This window comes from Oncorhynchus masou, chromosome 29 (assembly GCF_036934945.1).
Source record: "Oncorhynchus masou masou isolate Uvic2021 chromosome 29, UVic_Omas_1.1, whole genome shotgun sequence".
NCBI classification, from domain to species: domain Eukaryota; kingdom Metazoa; phylum Chordata; class Actinopteri; order Salmoniformes; family Salmonidae; genus Oncorhynchus; species Oncorhynchus masou.
Genome location: NC_088240.1, coordinates 98,866,524 through 98,884,131, shown reverse-complemented (window position 1 = coordinate 98,884,131; position 17,608 = coordinate 98,866,524). Strand labels below are relative to the sequence as shown.

The 17,608-nt window shown below is 42.5% G+C and overlaps 1 protein-coding gene across 1 annotated transcript in view; it reads right to left on the bottom strand.

Annotated features, from left to right (window-relative positions):
- The window catches only part of LOC135519870 (thyroglobulin-like), a 94,287-nt gene that overhangs the window by 51,515 nt on the left and 25,164 nt on the right, over positions 1 to 17,608 (bottom strand). Inside the window, exons 20-33 of the mRNA XM_064945072.1 lie at positions 16,877 to 17,025; positions 15,929 to 16,073; positions 15,548 to 15,706; positions 14,727 to 14,870; positions 14,269 to 14,433; positions 13,432 to 13,554; positions 13,084 to 13,199; positions 11,649 to 11,757; positions 11,213 to 11,410; positions 9,805 to 9,975; positions 4,162 to 4,248; positions 3,983 to 4,066; positions 3,758 to 3,895; positions 2,698 to 2,871 (exon numbers count right to left, since the gene is read on the bottom strand). Coding sequence (XP_064801144.1) covers positions 2,698 to 2,871; positions 3,758 to 3,895; positions 3,983 to 4,066; positions 4,162 to 4,248; positions 9,805 to 9,975; positions 11,213 to 11,410; positions 11,649 to 11,757; positions 13,084 to 13,199; positions 13,432 to 13,554; positions 14,269 to 14,433; positions 14,727 to 14,870; positions 15,548 to 15,706; positions 15,929 to 16,073; positions 16,877 to 17,025 — 1,962 coding nt within the window. The remainder of the gene's footprint in view (positions 1 to 2,697; positions 2,872 to 3,757; positions 3,896 to 3,982; positions 4,067 to 4,161; positions 4,249 to 9,804; positions 9,976 to 11,212; positions 11,411 to 11,648; positions 11,758 to 13,083; positions 13,200 to 13,431; positions 13,555 to 14,268; positions 14,434 to 14,726; positions 14,871 to 15,547; positions 15,707 to 15,928; positions 16,074 to 16,876; positions 17,026 to 17,608) is intronic.

Sequence of the window (17,608 nt, the reverse complement as noted above, 5' to 3'; positions counted from 1 at the left end):
CCAATTCACACAAGCTGAGAGATAAAAGCAAGAGACAGTATCACAACAGAGAAGAGCGGTTGTTTTCAACAGCAACTAAAATGGACAGCCTGGTTTTGTGTAACCTTGGAAAAGGCAGCCTGCTGTCATTTGAGCAAGAGCAGGATCACGCTACCGACATTACTCACAGGTCTCCTTTCTCAGCCCGCAGAGCTGCTCAAGTGTACAGCTGTGTCCCAAATGGCACCCTATTCCCTACATCATGCAGTACTTTAAATGAGCCCTGGTCAAAAGTAGTGCTCTATATAGGGAATAGGGTGCCATTTTGGGAGTCGCCCAGAGCCAAGCAGTGGCAGTCGTCCTAACTTCTGATATACAGCCTTGTTGACCTGTTGCTAGGAACAAGACCAAAACAAGCCTAGAATCACAAACAGCGAGGCTGCTGGGATTCCCAACTTCATCAGTCATTATGAAGTAGAGGGAGGAAGGGAAGACAACACTAGTGATGTCTGGGCCAGTCATTATGAGGTAGAGGGAGGAAGGGAAGACAACACTAGTGATGGCTGGGCCAGTCATTATGAAGTAGAGGGAGGAAGGGAAGACAACACTAGTGATGGCTGGGCCAGTCATTATGAAGTAGAGGGAGGAAGGGAAGACAACACTAGTGATGGCTGGGCCAGTCATTTTGAAGTAGAGGGATGAAGGGAAGGCAACACTAGTGATGGCTGGGCCAGTCATTATGAAGTAGAGGGAGGAAGGGAAGACAACACTAGTGATGGCTGGGCCAGTCATTATGAAGTAGAGGGAGGAAGGGAAGACAACACTAGTGATGGCTGGGCCAGTCATTTTGAAGTAGAGGGATGAAGGGAAGGCAACACTAGTGATGGCTGGGCCAGTCATTATGAAGTAGAGGGAGGAAGGGAAGACAACACTAGTGATGGCTGGGCCAGTCATTTTGAAGTAGAGGGATGAAGGGAAGGCAACACTAGTGATGGCTGGGCCAGTCATTATGAAGTAGAGGGAGGAAGGGAAGACAACACTAGTGATGGCTGGGCCAGTCATTATGAAGTAGAGGGAGGAAGGGAAGACAACACTAGTGATGGCTGGGCCAGTCATTTTGAAGTAGAGGGATGAAGGGAAGGCAACACTAGTGATGGCTGGGCCAGTCATTATGAAGTAGAGGGAGGAAGGGAAGACAACACTAGTGATGGCTGGGCCAGTCATTATGAAGTAGAGGGAGGAAGGGAAGACAACACTAGTGATGGCTGGGCCAGTCATTATGAAGTAGAGGGAGGAAGGGAAGACAACACTAGTGATGGCTGGGCCAGTCATTATGAAGTAGAGGGAAGAAGGGAAGACAACACTAGTGATGGCTGGGCCAGTCATTATGAAGTAGAGGGAGAAAGGGAAGACAACACTAGTGATGGCTGGGCCAGTCATTATGAGGTAGAGGGAGGAAGGGAAGACAACACTAGTGATGGCTGGGCCAGTCATTATGAAGTAGAGGGAGGAAGGGAAGACAACACTAGTGATGACTGGGCCAGTCATTATGAAGTAGAGGGAGGAAGGGAAGACAACACTAGTGATGGCTGGGCCAGTCATTTTGAAGTAGAGGGAGGAAGGGAAGACAACACTAGTGATGGCTGGGCCAGTCATTATGAAGTAGAGGGAGGAAGGGAAGACAACACTAGTGATGGCTGGGCCAGTCATTATGAAGTAGAGGGAGGAAGACAAGACAACACTAGTGATGGCTGGGCCAGTCATTATGAAGTAGAGGGAGGAAGACAAGACAACACTAGTGATGACTGGGCCAGTCATTATGAGGTAGAGGGAGGAAGGGAAGACAACACTAGTGATGACTGGGCCAGTCATTATGAGGTAGAGGGAGGAAGGGAAGACAACACTAGTGATGACTGGGCCAGTCATTATGAAGTAGAGGGAGGAAGGGAAGACAACACTAGTGATGGCTGGGCCAGTCATTATGAAGTAGAGGGAGGAAGGGAAGACAACACTAGTGATGGCTGGGCCAGTCATTATGAAGTAGAGGGAGGAAGGGAAGACAACACTAGTGATGGCTGGGCCAGTCATTATGAAGTAGAGGGAGGAAGGGAAGACAACACTAGTGATGGCTGGGCCAGTCATTATGAAGTAGAGGGAGGAAGGGAAGACAACACTAGTGATATCTGGGCCAGTCATTATGAAGTAGAGGGAGGAAGGGAAGACAACACTAGTGATGGCTGGGCCAGTCATTATGAAGTAGGGGAGGAAGGGAAGACAACACTAGTGATGGCTGGGCCAGTCATTATGAAGTAGAGGGAGGAAGGGAAGACAACACTAGTGATGGCTGGGCCAGTCATTATGAAGTAGAGGGAGGAAGGGAAGACAACACTAGTGATGGCTGGGCCAGTCATTATGAAGTAGAGGGAAGAAGGGAAGACAACACTAGTGATGGCTGGGCTCCATGTTCAGATGATTGTTAACTGTTTGGCTTGATAATAACTTGTGTAGTATATCAAGTCCGTAGTGTAATTTGTCTAAATGTTTTAAATAGAAGGCTCTTAAACTAACCATTCATTTGCTTTCAAGGTAACCTCCCTTAACCAATATGTACAGTATAAATACCTCTACCGTATAATTATATATAGAACTTTAATAGGACTCTGTGGACTCACCATTCTTGGTGTGTGAGGTGGGGGGTTGCTGGAGTTAAAAACTCACCCTTCTTGGTGTGAGCTGTGTGGGGTTGCTGGGGGAGCACAGGGCTGCAGGCCTGTCTCAGGGGTTTGTCGTAGGCCCCACACACCTGGGTGTCTGGGTACAGGGCGCAGGTGAAGTACACTGAGCTCTCATCTCTCACATCAGCCAAGTGGCACAGCTCCTCCTCCTCACAGCCTGAAACACACAGAGAACACCTGAAACACACCTAAAACACACAGAGAACACCTGAAACACACCTAAAACACACAGAGAACACCTGAAACACACCTAAAACACACAGAGAACACATGAAACACACAGAGGACACCTGAAACACATGAAACACACAGAGAACACATGAAACACACCTAAAACACACAGAGGACACATGAAACACACCTAAAACACACAGAGGACACCTGAAACACACCTGAAACACACAGAGAACACCTGAAACACACAGAGAACACCTGAAACACACAGAGAACACCTAAAACACACAGAGGACACCTGAAACACACAGAGGACACCTGAAACACACAGAGGACACCTGAAACACACAGAGGACACCTGAAACACACAGAGGACACCTGAAACACACAGAGGACACCTGAAACACACAGAGGACACCTGAAACACACAGAGAACACCTGAAACACACAGAGAACACCTGAAACACACAGAGGACACCTGAAACACACAGAGGACACCTGAAACACACAGAGGACACCTGAAACACACAGAGAACACCTGAAACACACAGAGGACACCTGAAACGCACAGAGGACACCTGAAACACACAGAGGACACCTGAAACACACAGAGGACACCTGAAACACACAGAGGACACCTGAAACACACAGAGGACACATAAAACACACAGAGGACACATAAAACACACAGAGGACACATAAAACACACAGAGGACACCTGAAACACACAGAGGACACCTGAAACGCATATTACACGAGTGCTAAAGATGAAGGCCATGTGATAGAAGTAAGAAACAACTAAAATATTCCGTTTATTAGATTGAAGGTGAATTGCTTTGGCAAAAGGCCATGAAGCTGATATATCCTACGTTTCAGACACCACAGCTGAGCCTCCTGTGCAGAGAACTGATGTTTAAAGATCCAGTACTGCAGACTGGGGATGTCCCGTTCAGAGTCCACAACAACAGCACTGCTGCCCAGGGCCACAAACATCTCCTTCACTGCATCTACGGGACAGAATGAGGTACAGCGGAACAATCAGTTGCTTTAGGTTCTGGCTCCTGTAATAGGAGAATTAAGAAGGCTAAACTAACCCGACAGAACCACTCCGGGGGCTTGTTGTGGGAGGACACTGCTACAGGCTGGGGAGGTCTTGGGACGAGTGGTCATGTCAGACTCTGAAACATGGATCATTAAGTCAAGACAACACAGTAATGTTTATTCAGAAGTACATTGTTTTATAAATCTGCATAAGGAATTAAATGTACAATACCTTTCCAGAGGTAAATGCCTTGGAACCCAATAATGGTGGCCTGGTAGTCAGTTTTGTTCTTGCTTGATGTTGGCAGAGCTGTATCCGCTGTGAGAGAAACATGCTGACCATTACATCACTTCATAAACACTTAGTAACAGAGTAGAGTAACACTTCATAACCACTTAGTTACAGAGTAACACTTCATAACCACTTAGTTACAGAGGAACACTTCATAACCACTTAGTAACAAAGTAACACTTCATAACCACTTAGTAACAAAGTAACACTAAATAACCACTTAGTTGGAGTATAGTAACACTTCATAACCACTCAGTTACAGAGTAACACTTCATAAACACTTAGTAACAAAGTAACACTTCATAACCACTTAGTTACAGAGTAACACTTCATAACCACTTAGTTACAGAGTAACACTTCATAACCACTTAGTAACAGAGTAACACTTCATAACCACTTAGTAACAGAGTAACACTTCGTAACCACTTAGTTACAGAGTAACACTTCATAACCACTTAGTTACAGAGTAACAATTCATAACCACTTAGTTACAGAGTAACACTTCATAACCACTTAGTTACAGAGTAACACTTCATAACCACTTAGTTACAGAGTAACACTTCATAACCACTTAGTAACAGAGTAACACTTCATAACCACTTAGTTACAGAGTAGAGTAACACTTCATAAGCACTTAGTTACAGAGTAACACTTCATAACCACTTAGTTACAGAGTAACACTTCATAACCACTTAGTTACAGAGTAACACTTCATAACCACTTAGTTACAGAGTAACACTTCATAACCACTTAGTTACAGAGTAACACTTCATAACCACTTAGTTACAGAGTAACACTTCATAACCACTTAGTAACAGAGTAACACTTCATAACCACTTAGTTACAGAGTAACACTTCATAACCACTTAGTTACAGAGTAACACTTCATAACCACTTAGTAACAGAGTAACACTTCATAACCACTTAGTTACAGAGTAACACTTCATAACCACTTAGTAACAGAGTAACACTTCATAACCACTTAGTTACAGAGTAACACTTCATAACCACTTAGTTACAGAGTAACACTTCATAAACACTTAGTAACAAAGTAACACTTCATAACCACTTAGTTACAGAGTAACACTTCATAACCACTTAGTTACAGAGTAACACTTCATAACCACTTAGTAACAGAGTAACACTTCATAACCACTTAGTAACAGAGTAACACTTCGTAACCACTTAGTTACAGAGTAACACTTCATAACCACTTAGTTACAGAGTAACAATTCATAACCACTTAGTTACAGAGTAACACTTCATAACCACTTAGTTAGAGTAGAGTAACACTTCATAACCACTCAGTTACAGAGTAACACTTCATAACCACTTAGTTACAGAGTAACACTTCATAACCACTTAGTTACAGAGTAACACTTCATAACCACTTAGTAACAGAGTAACACTTCATAACCACTTAGTTACAGAGTAGAGTAACACTTCATAAGCACTTAGTTACAGAGTGACACTTCATAACCACTTAGTTACAGAGTAACACTTCATAACCACTTAGTTACAGAGTAACACTTCATAACCACTTAGTTACAGAGTAACACTTCATAACCACTTAGTTACAGAGTAACACTTCATAACCACTTAGTTACAGAGTAACACTTCATAACCACTTAGTAACAGAGTAACACTTCATAACCACTTAGTTACAGAGTAACACTTCATAACCACTTAGTTACAGAGTAACACTTCATAACCACTTAGTAACAGAGTAACACTTCATAACCACTTAGTAACAGAGTAACACTTCATAACCACTTAGTTACAGAGTAGAGTAACACTTCATAACCACTTAGTTACAGAGTAACACTTCATAACCACTTAGTAACAGAGTAACACTTCATAACCACTTAGTAACAGAGTAACACTTCATAACCACTTAGTTACAGAGTAACACTTCATAACCACTTAGTAACAGAGTAACACTTCATAACCACTTAGTTACAGAGTAGAGTAACACTTCATAACCACTTAGTAACAGAGTAACACTTCATAACCACTTAGTTACAGAGTAACACTTCATAACCACTTAGTAACAGAGTAACACTTCATAACCACTTAGTTACAGAGTAACACTTCATAACCACTTAGTAACAGAGTAACACTTCATAACCACTTAGTAACAGAGTAACACTTCATAACCACTTAGTTACAGAGTAGAGTAACACGTCATAACCACTTAGTTACAGAGTAACACTTCATAACCACTTAGTAACAGAGTAACACTTCATAACCACTTAGTAACAGAGTAACACTTCATAACCACTTAGTTACAGAGTAACACTTCATAACGACTTAGTAACAGAGTAACACTTCATAACCACTTAGTTACAGAGTAACACTTCATAACCACTTAGTAACAGAGTAACACTTCATAACCACTTAGTAACAGAGTAACACTTCATAACCACTTAGTTACAGAGTAGAGTAACACTTCATAACCACTTAGTTACAGAGTAACACTTCATAACCACTTAGTAACAGAGTAACACTTCATAACCACTTAGTAACAGAGTAACACTTCATAACCACTTAGTTACAGAGTAACACTTCATAACCACATAGTTACAGAGTAACACTTCATAACCACTTAGTTACAGAGTAACACTTCATAACCACTTAGTTACAGAGTAGAGTAACACTTCATAACCACTTAGTTACAGAGGAACACTTCATAACCACTTAGTAACAAAGTAACACTTCATAACCACTTAGTAACAAAGTAACACTAAATAACCACTTAGTTGGAGTATAGTAACACTTCATAACCACTCAGTTACAGAGTAACACTTCATAAACACTTAGTAACAAAGTAACACTTCATAACCACTTAGTTACAGAGTAACCCTTCATAACCACTTAGTTACAGAGTAACACTTCATAACCACTTAGTAACAGAGTAACACTTCATAACCACTTAGTAACAGAGTAACACTTCGTAACCACTTAGTTACAGAGTAACACTTCATAACCACTTAGTTACAGAGTAACAATTCATAACCACTTAGTTACAGAGTAACACTTCATAACCACTTAGTTAGAGTAGAGTAACACTTCATAACCACTCAGTTACAGAGTAACACTTCATAACCACTTAGTTACAGAGTAACACTTCATAACCACTTAGTTACAGAGTAACACTTCATAACCACTTAGTTACAGAGTAACACTTCATAACCACTTAGTTACAGAGTAACACTTCATAACCACTTAGTAACAGAGTAACACTTCATAACCACTTAGTTACAGAGTAGAGTAACACTTCATAAGCACTTAGTTACAGAGTAACACTTCATAACCACTTAGTTACAGAGTAACACTTCATAACCACTTAGTTACAGAGTAACACTTCATAACCACTTAGTTACAGAGTAACACTTCATAACCACTTAGTTACAGAGTAACACTTCATAACCACTTAGTTACAGAGTAACACTTCATAACCACTTAGTAACAGAGTAACACTTCATAACCACTTAGTTACAGAGTAACACTTCATAACCACTTAGTTACAGAGTAACACTTCATAACCACTTAGTAACAGAGTAACACTTCATAACCACTTAGTAACAGAGTAACACTTCATAACCACTTAGTTACAGAGTAGAGTAACACTTCATAACCACTTAGTTACAGAGTAACACTTCATAACCACTTAGTAACAGAGTAACACTTCATAACCACTTAGTAACAGAGTAACACTTCATAACCACTTAGTTACAGAGTAACACTTCATAACCACTTAGTTACAGAGTAACACTTCATAACCACTTAGTAACAGAGTAACACTTCATAACCACTTAGTTACAGAGTAACACTTCATAACCACTTAGTAACAGAGTAACACTTCATAACCACTTAGTAACAGAGTAACACTTCATAACCACTTAGTTACAGAGTAGAGTAACACTTCATAACCACTTAGTTACAGAGTAACACTTCATAACCACTTAGTAACAGAGTAACACTTCATAACCACTTAGTAACAGAGTAACACTTCATAACCACTTAGTTACAGAGTAACACTTCATAACCACATAGTTACAGAGTAACACTTCATAACCACTTAGTTACAGAGTAACACTTCATAACCACTTAGTTACAGAGTAACACTTCATAACCACTTAGTTACAGAGTAACACTTCATAACCACTTAGTTACAGAGTAACACTTCATAACCACTTAGTTACAGAGTAACACTTCATAACCACTTAGTTACAGAGTAACACTTCATAACCACTTAGTTACAGAGTAACACTTCATAACCACTTAGTTACAGAGTAGAGTAACACTTCATAACCACTTAGTTACAGAGTAACACTTCATAACCACTTAGTTACAGAGTAACACTTCATAACCACTTAGTTACAGAGTAACACTTCATAACCACTTAGTTACAGAGTAACACTTCATAACCACTTAGTTACAGAGTAACACTTCATAACCACTTAGTTACAGAGTAACACTTCATAACCACTTAGTTACAGAGTAACACTTCATAACCACTTAGTTACAGAGTAACACTTCATAACCACTTAGTTACAGAGTAACACTTCATAACCACTTAGTTACAGAGTAACACTTCATAACCACTTAGTTACAGAGTAGAGTAACACTTCATAACCACTTAGTTACAGAGTAACACTTCATAACCACTTAGTTACAGAGTAGAGTAACACTTCATAACCACTTAGTTACAGAGTAACACTTCATAACCACTTAGTTACAGAGTAACACTTCATAACCACTTAGTTACAGAGTAACACTTCATAACCACTTAGTTACAGAGTAACACTTCATAACCACATAGTGTAGTTAGAGTATAGTAACACTTCATAACCACTTAGTTACAGAGTATAGTAACACTTCATAACCACTCAGTAACAGAGTAACACTTCATAACCACTTAGTTGGAGTATAGTAACACTTCATAACCACTTAGTTACAGAGTAACACTTCATAACCACTCAGTAACAGAGTAACACTTCATAACCACTTAGTTACAGAGTAACACTTCATAACCACTTAGTTACAGAGTAACACTTCATAACCACTTAGTTAGAGTAACACTTCATAACCACTTAATTACAGAGTAACACTTCATAACCACTTAGTTACAGAGTAACACTTCATAACCACATAGTGTAGTTAGAGTATAGTAACACTTCATAACCACTTAGTTACAGAGTATAGTAACACTTCATAACCACTTAGTTGGAGTATAGTAACACTTCATAACCACTCAGTAACAGAGTAACACTTCATAACCACTTAGTAACAGAGTAACACTTCATAACCACTTAGTTACAGAGTAACACTTCATAACCACTTAGTTGGAGTATAGTAACACTTCATAACCACATACTGTAGTTAGAGTATAGTATCATCATCTATTCCATCTATAATGTACAGGCAGGTTTCCTGGACACAGCTTCAGCCTCGTCTTTGACCCAAAAATATTTCCAATGGAGATCCTTAATGGAGCTTTTAAGTCCAGGAATAGGTTTAATCTGTGTCTGGGAAACGGTCCTTAAATGTTACGCTAATAGTCTAGATAGACATCCTTACTGATGGTGAAGTCTTGTCCTCCAAAGTTAAAGATGAACTGTTTCTTCAGTTTATTGTAGGTGACTCCAGCCCCACAGATCCTGTTCGCCTGGGCCAGGCCAGACACGTCCCAGTCTGCCTCACTGCATAGCAACATGTCTGGGTAGCTCAGCAGACCACACATAATGGTACCTGGACGGACAGAGAGAGACAGAGAGACAGAGAGAGAGAAAGAGAGAGAGAGAGAAAGAGAGAGAGAGAGAGAGAAAGAGAGACAGAGAGAGAAATAGAGAAAGAGAGAGAGGAGGGGGAGATTTGAAGAATTGAATTGCTCATAAATGATAATAAAATACAACATATTGAGATTTACATTGGTTCAGGATGTGCATTGGTTTTTATAAACTGGGTGGTTCGAGCCCTGAATGCTGATTGGCTGTAAGCAGTGGTATATCAGACCATATATCATGGGTATGACAAAATATTTATTTGTACTGCTCTAATTAAGTAGGTAACCAGTTTATAACAGCAATAAGGCACCTGGGGAGTTTGTGATATATGGCCAATATACCACGTCTAAGGGCTGTGTCTTGGGGCCCCTGAGTGACGCCGCGGTCTAAGGCACTGCATCTCAGTGCAAGATGCGTCACTACAGTCCCTGGATCGAATCCAGGCTGTATCACATCCGGCTGTGGGAGTCCCATAGGGCGGCGCACAATTGGCCCAGCATCGTTCGGGTTTGACCGGTGTAGGCCGTCATTGTAAATAAGAATTTGTTCTTAACTGACTTGCCTAATTAAATAAAGGTTAAATAAAATAACAATTAAAAACAGCCCTTAGTCGTGTTATATTGGCCATATACCACACCCCCTCAGGCCTTTTTGATGAAATATCCAACCTATTGGAAATGGGCTAAGATTCAATAAGTGTATGAGCTTCCTCACTAAGCAGCATCACACAATGTGGTTCTGGATGCTGTCTTCACATATAACCACTTAGTAACAGCATCACACAATGTGGTTCTGGATGCTGTCTTCACATATGACCACTTAGTAACAGCATCACACAATGTGGTTCTGGATGCTGTCTTCACATATAACCACTTAGTAACAGCATCACACAATGTGGTTCTGGATACTGTCTTCAAATATGACCACTTAGTAACAGCATCACACAATGTGGTTCTGGATGCTGTCTTCACATATAACCACTTAGTAACAGCATCACACAATGTGGTTCTGGATGCTGTCTTCACATATAACCACTTAGTAACAGCATCACACAATGTGGTTCTGGATGCTGTCTTCACATATGACACAGCCTTTTTAGCTCGGTCCGTTTGTGCTCTTGTCCACTCCATTGATGTCTTGGCATGACAAGGAGTTGGGCATGCTAGCACAAACAGACTGGCACTCAGGCTACAGGCTTTTACCTCCGCTGAGAACGTTCTGGTTGAGGATGAAGCCGTCACAGCAGGTGTTCTGGGTACACTCGTCCTGACAGAAACGATGGACGTCGGTCAGAGTGGTTCCTTCAGCTGCAAACACCACGGTACGGTAAACACCGGAACTGGCCTTACGGAAACTCAACCTTTCAAAGGTCTTCTGGGCCTTAGTGGTGAACTCATGACCTATGATAGAGACAAAGACTGATTCTCATGGTCTGGTAGAGAAACACAGCTGCATTTAGAGCAGGAATAAATGAAACAGATTCATGGTCTGATTGTACAGTAGGTGAATTCCTTATTCTATTGAGAGGAGCTAGAGAGAGAGGACTTCGTGGACTGTTATGAGAGAGGAGGACAAACAACAGGATGGACGTTGTGTATTTCAGCACTTTATAAGAGGACAAACAAGCTCATACTAAACCTTTCTTCCTGATGACCGTGACGTTCTGTCTGTCAGCCCCGTTCACCTTCAGAGAACAGCTCAGGTTCTGGAACATATCAGCACCTGCATTTCCCAGGAACCCTTTGGTCTGGGAATCACAAGGAAAGGGGACACTTGAAAGAGTTATCACACAACCCAACATTACCTAACGGAAACAGCAGTCACAGCCAAACAGTTTCGAAAGCATCAAACCTACTATGTCAAGTTGGTGTGTTAATTTGTTCTGCAATGAATAATTGAATATGATACGATAGTAACATTTCTGAGAGATTATAGTGATGTTCCTCGTTTGATTAGATGACCCCTTATGACCCGGTAACCCTCTTCTATCTCCTGTAGTGTGAATCAGGGATCCAGAGCCAGCTAATGACCCGGTAACCCTCTTCTATCTCCTGTAGTGTGAATCAGGGGTCCAGAGCCAGCTAATGACCCGGTAACCCTCGTCTATCTCCTGTAGTGTGAATCAGGGGTCCAGAGCCAGCTAATGACCCGGTAACCCTCTTCTATCTCCTGTAGTGTGAATCAGGGGTCCAGAGCCAGCTAATGACCCGGTAACCCTCGTCTATCTCCTGTAGTGTGAATCAGGGGTCCAGAACCCTCTTCTACCTCCTGTAGTGTGAATCAGGGGTCCAGAGCCATCTCCTGTAGTGTGAATCAGGGGTCCAGAGCCAGCTAATGACCCGGTAACCCTCTTCTATCTCCTGTAGTGTGAATCAGGGGTCCAGAGCCCTCTTCTATCTCCTGTAGTGTGAATCAGGGGTCCAGAGCCCTCTTCTATCTCCTGTAGTGTGAATCAGGGATCCAGAGCCCTCTTCTATCTCCTGTAATGTGAATCAGGGGGCCAGAACCCTCTTCTATCTCCTGTAATGTGAATCAGGGGTCCAGAGCCCTCTTCTATCTCCTGTAGTGTGAATCAGGGGTCCAGAGCCTGCAGTGTAGGTGATGCCTGATGAAAGCTCTGTGTACAACACACCAACATGACATAGGTTGCTTCCCAAATAGCACCCTACACCCTTTATAGAGCACTGCTTTCGACCAGTGGTGTAAAGTACTTCACTAAAAATACTTTAAAGTACAACTTAAGTTGTGTTTTAGGGTATCTGTACTTTACTTTTTATATAAATTATGGATGACTTTCACTTGAGTTATTTTCTATAAAGGTATCTTCCCTTTTACTTGAGTTATTTTCTATAAAGGTATCTTCACTTTTACTTGAGTTATTTTCTATAAAGGTATCTTCACTTTGACTTGAGTTATTTTCTATAAAGGTATCTTCACTTTCACTCAAGTATAACAATTGAGTACTTTTTCCACCACTGCTTTTGACCAGAGCACGATGTAAGAAATGTGGGCTCCATTTGGGACGGGTCCACACTGTGGACAGAGAAGAAGACACATTGTGGACGTCCCATACTTGCTCAGAGGTTTGGCATCGGATGTTAGCAGAGTCGGTGCTGTAGAGTTCACAGTGACTTTGTCCCTCTTCAGCGTAAAGGACGACGTAAAGACAAGTCTGGACCTGGGCACAAGCTGGGGAGTGACACAAACATAACCAATGTTTTACACTAGTGGTTTTGGTATATAAACACTTGTAGTGAGTCAGAAATTGCACCCTATTCCCTATATAGTGTATGACTTTTGACCAGGGTCCATAGGCCTGTAGTAAGTAACACACGACAGGGAATCGGGTGCCATGTGTGACACACCCTTTTATTGTGGAAATACTTGTTGTTTTTAATGTAACTTTCCACAGTGACCTCACCTGACACACACGTCCTGAGTTGTTTCTCCATGGTCGTGTCTGACGTCTCTGAGCTGAGGACCACATGGTCTTCTGCTGCTAGAGAAAACGCTGATCTGGGAACTGTCTCAAACCTCTCCAGAACTGCAGAAGGAGAAAGGGAAATATTAGGATACACAACAACAAAACTCAAAAAAAGCCAAACTTCTGAAATTCCTTTTTTTTGTTTTTGAATGTGTTTTTCCTCTTGCTTTACACAACAATGTCACATTTCTCTTAGCGCTTAAGTCATTCCTGTACTGTATATATAATATGTAGAAATATACCACTTGATGTAATACGAGTTCCTTTTAGTTAAAAAAAAGAAAAATAAATAAAGTTCAAGAAAGGTTGTAACTTTGAACTGTTGACTAAGAGCATAGCAGCACAAGTAGAGGTCACACACAAAACTCTTAACCTCAGTTGTCAGTGCTTCAAATTCTAATAACATTGTTGAACATGATTCCTGGGTTTAGTCTCTCTCTAGTGATCCTCGGACAGAACCTGAGTCACAGGAAGTGTTCCAACTGGCACCCTACGGAGTACACTACTTCTGTCCAAAGCCCAATGGTCCCTGGCCAAAACAGGAAGTATGGCTTCATTTGGGACGCATAGTGTGACTCAGGTATTTGTTGATGTTTCAGCCATGTGTTAAAACACTGGTCCACAAAGAATACTTCAATAGACCTGAGTCACCTGACTCAGAACTTCACGCTCAAACTGTTTTTTTTGTTTCCAGTCCACAGAGACAATACATTCACTTTCTGGGGCAGCAATACAAGATACTCTTTGTTCTTAAAACGCTGACCCAGACAGTACCTGAACATTCTCCCTCAGACAGAGGCTGGCCAGTGGTTGTCCACTCCAGCTGTTCTCCGCTGGATGTGACACAGCGCCACCTCCTGGTCTGGATGTCCTGCTGGGCCGACAGGAAGTCCCCTCCCTCTGAACACCTCAGGCCACTGCGCTGGCACTCTGTCAAACCTGGACATTACAAAACAGTGGTGAGTTGAGCAGTTAAGCTGCCTATGTTTAGGGGATGGGACCACGGTCCTGGACCTTAGTAAATATCATAGATCTCCATAATAATAAAGTGCTCTCTAACACTGGGTGAGTTGAGCAGTTAAGCTGCCTATGTTTAGGGGATGGGACCACGGTCCTGGACCTTAGTAAATATCATAGATCTCCATAATAATAAAGTGCTCTCTAACACTGGCTGAGCTGAGCAACAGAAAGCCAGTGGTAATGAGGAACGTGTTCCATGTCTCCTCACTCACAGTGTGTGGCAGTGGAAGCTCCGTTAGTGGATGTGCCTTTAGGACACATTGTACAGAAGTCTGACCCCTCCTGGTCTTGGTAGGAACCCTGAGGACAGGGAGAACACACACCTCCACTGGAAAACATACCCGCAGGACACACCACTATAGGGGAGGAGAGAGAGAGAAGAAAGAGGGAGAGAGAGAGCGAGAGGGAGAGAGAGACGGGGCGAGAGAGCAAAAAGAGGGAGACAGCGCAAAGAGAGAGAGAGAGCGCAAAGAGAGAGAGAGGGAGAGAAAACAAAGAGAGAGGGAGAAAAGAAAGATGGAGGGAGAGAGAAAAGAAAGAGAGAGAGAAAAGAATGATGAATGAACGAGAGAAGCAAGGAGAAGAGAAAGAGGGGGAGAGACAGAAAGAGACAGAGAGAGAGAGAGAGAGAGAGTAGGGAAAAGAAAGAGGGGGAGAGACAGAGAGAGAGAAAAAGAGAGAGAGAGAGAGAGAGAGAGAGAGAGTAGGGGAAAAAAAGCAGGGGAGAGAGTGAGGGGAGTAAGAAAAGAGGGAGAGGGGAGAGAGAGAAAAGAGAGAGAGGAGAGAGAAAGAGAGGGTGTGTGTTATACATTCAGTTATTAATAATGCTGTCAACCGGGTCGTGACCTTTAGTAAATCAGTCAGTATGTACTTTCATTTCATATGAACTGATATACATTAGTTCAGGCCAGGTTGTGTTTTAGGGGGACAGGTAATACATTACATTACATTTAAGTCATTTAGCAGACGCTCTTATCCAGAGCGACTTACAAATTGGTGAATTCACCTTCTGACATCAATAATAATGACGTACCACATCCTGTTCCAACACGCTGGTATCCAGGGGAACAGCCAAAGTTGGGTGCTGAGGTAGAGAGGACTCTGGGTTCAGAGGTCAAGAGGGAGCGGTAGGGGTCACTACCCATCAGGCCTAGCAGCCCATCCAACAGCCTGTCCTCACTGAGCGCGACATCTGGAAACAGATAAATCACTAATGACTCAAATCCACATATACTTCTGTTGTTCCATTAAATGAAACATGAACATGCACTTTGGCAGACCTCCAAGAAAATATACACACAAAGTCAAAGTTTAAAATGTATAAACTAGTCCTGAGACGTATTTAAAGGGTGTGAGACAGCATCTGTTGTTTTTCATTGAGAAATATTTCTGAAATGTTGTCTGTGCTCCTTACCGACGTCATGCAGGTCAGGCAGAACAGAGACAGGAAGGTCTGAGAGAAGAGCCCTCCAGCTGACCTGAACACTGACGCTTTCCTCACTCACACACTCTACAGAGACGGACGACTCATCACACACTGACACAGAGATGGACGTCAGCTGGAACAGGAGAGACACAGTAGTCAGACAACCTGTACAGACTCATCACACACTGACACAGAGACGGACATCACAGTAGTCAGACAACCTGTACAGACTCATCACACACTGACACAGAGATGAAGGTCACAGTAGTCAGACAACCTGTACAGACTCATCACACACTGACACAGAGTTGAAGGTCACAGTAGTCAGACAACCTTTATGAAAAAGACATCAACCACTACAAAATGACTCAATAATTATGATCAACAAAATAATGAAGATTTCCTGTTGCTGGAGGACTATTTTCCTGCTGTAGCAAACTGGCTCAAATGAAGATCCTACATCTGTAGCTAGTCAACCAGCGTCCTGTCCAGTGGGGGTCCTTGTGCATCAAGCTGCTCTACGCTACAGTTCTGTCTCAGACTTCCTTAGTCAACTATAGACAACTAGCTGTGGTACAAAACAGTCATATGCAAATCAATCAAGTCCATATGAATAAATCATACATGTATATTGTCTAGAGGGTTTATAGGGCTGCGTTTATGAATACATCTGTAGTTAATGAGTTGAGCGTTTTCTAAGAACGTGTGTTTTGCATTAGTTCAGGTTCTGGAATATCTCCTGCAGGCACCTTTCCATTCAAAGCAAGTTACACATGGTTTTCACTATCGTTTATTGCAACAGTAGATGGCAGACATTCGGACACACACAGAGAGACACACACACACAGAAACACACACACACAGAGACACACACACACACACACACACACACACAGACACACACACACAGACAGACACACAGACACACACACCAACCTGCAGGCTGCAAAGACCCTTGGCCCTCATGTCGTGGAGTAGAGAGGTCTGCAGGCTGGAGTGGAGGGAGGAGCTGCAGGGTCCCTGGCCTGGAGGCAGGGTGAGCTGGAGCACCACAGAGGTCTGGACGGTCTGCAGCACCTGAAGTCCTGGAACACACAGAGACACAGACAGAGACGTGACACAGAGACATGACAGAGACGTGACACAGAGAAGTGACACAGAGACGTGACACAGAGACGTGACACAGAGACGTGACACAGAGACGTGACACAGAGACACCGACAGAGACACAGACAGAGACGTGACACAGAGACGTGACACAGAGATGCAGAGACGTGACACAGAGACACAGACAGAGACGTGACACAGAGACACAGACGTGACACAGAGACGTGACACAGAGACACAGAGACGAGACACAGACAGAGACGTGACACAGAGACGTGACACAGAGACGTGACACAGAGACGTGACACAGACAGAGACATGACGTAATGAAGTCTAGGCTCCCTGCCAAACACACAGTGATTCCATCAAACTGTACACAGCACTGATTACAGTGTGACGCATCAACGGTCCAAGAGAGACGTAAACAGTCAGACATGAGCAACAACTGAACGCTGAGGGAGAAAACAACTTCCCTTCAACGTCACGACACTTTCACTACTAGATAGTCTATGAGTGTTATGACTGAATGTCAACTCCTGTGAGCATTTGTCATATCACCCT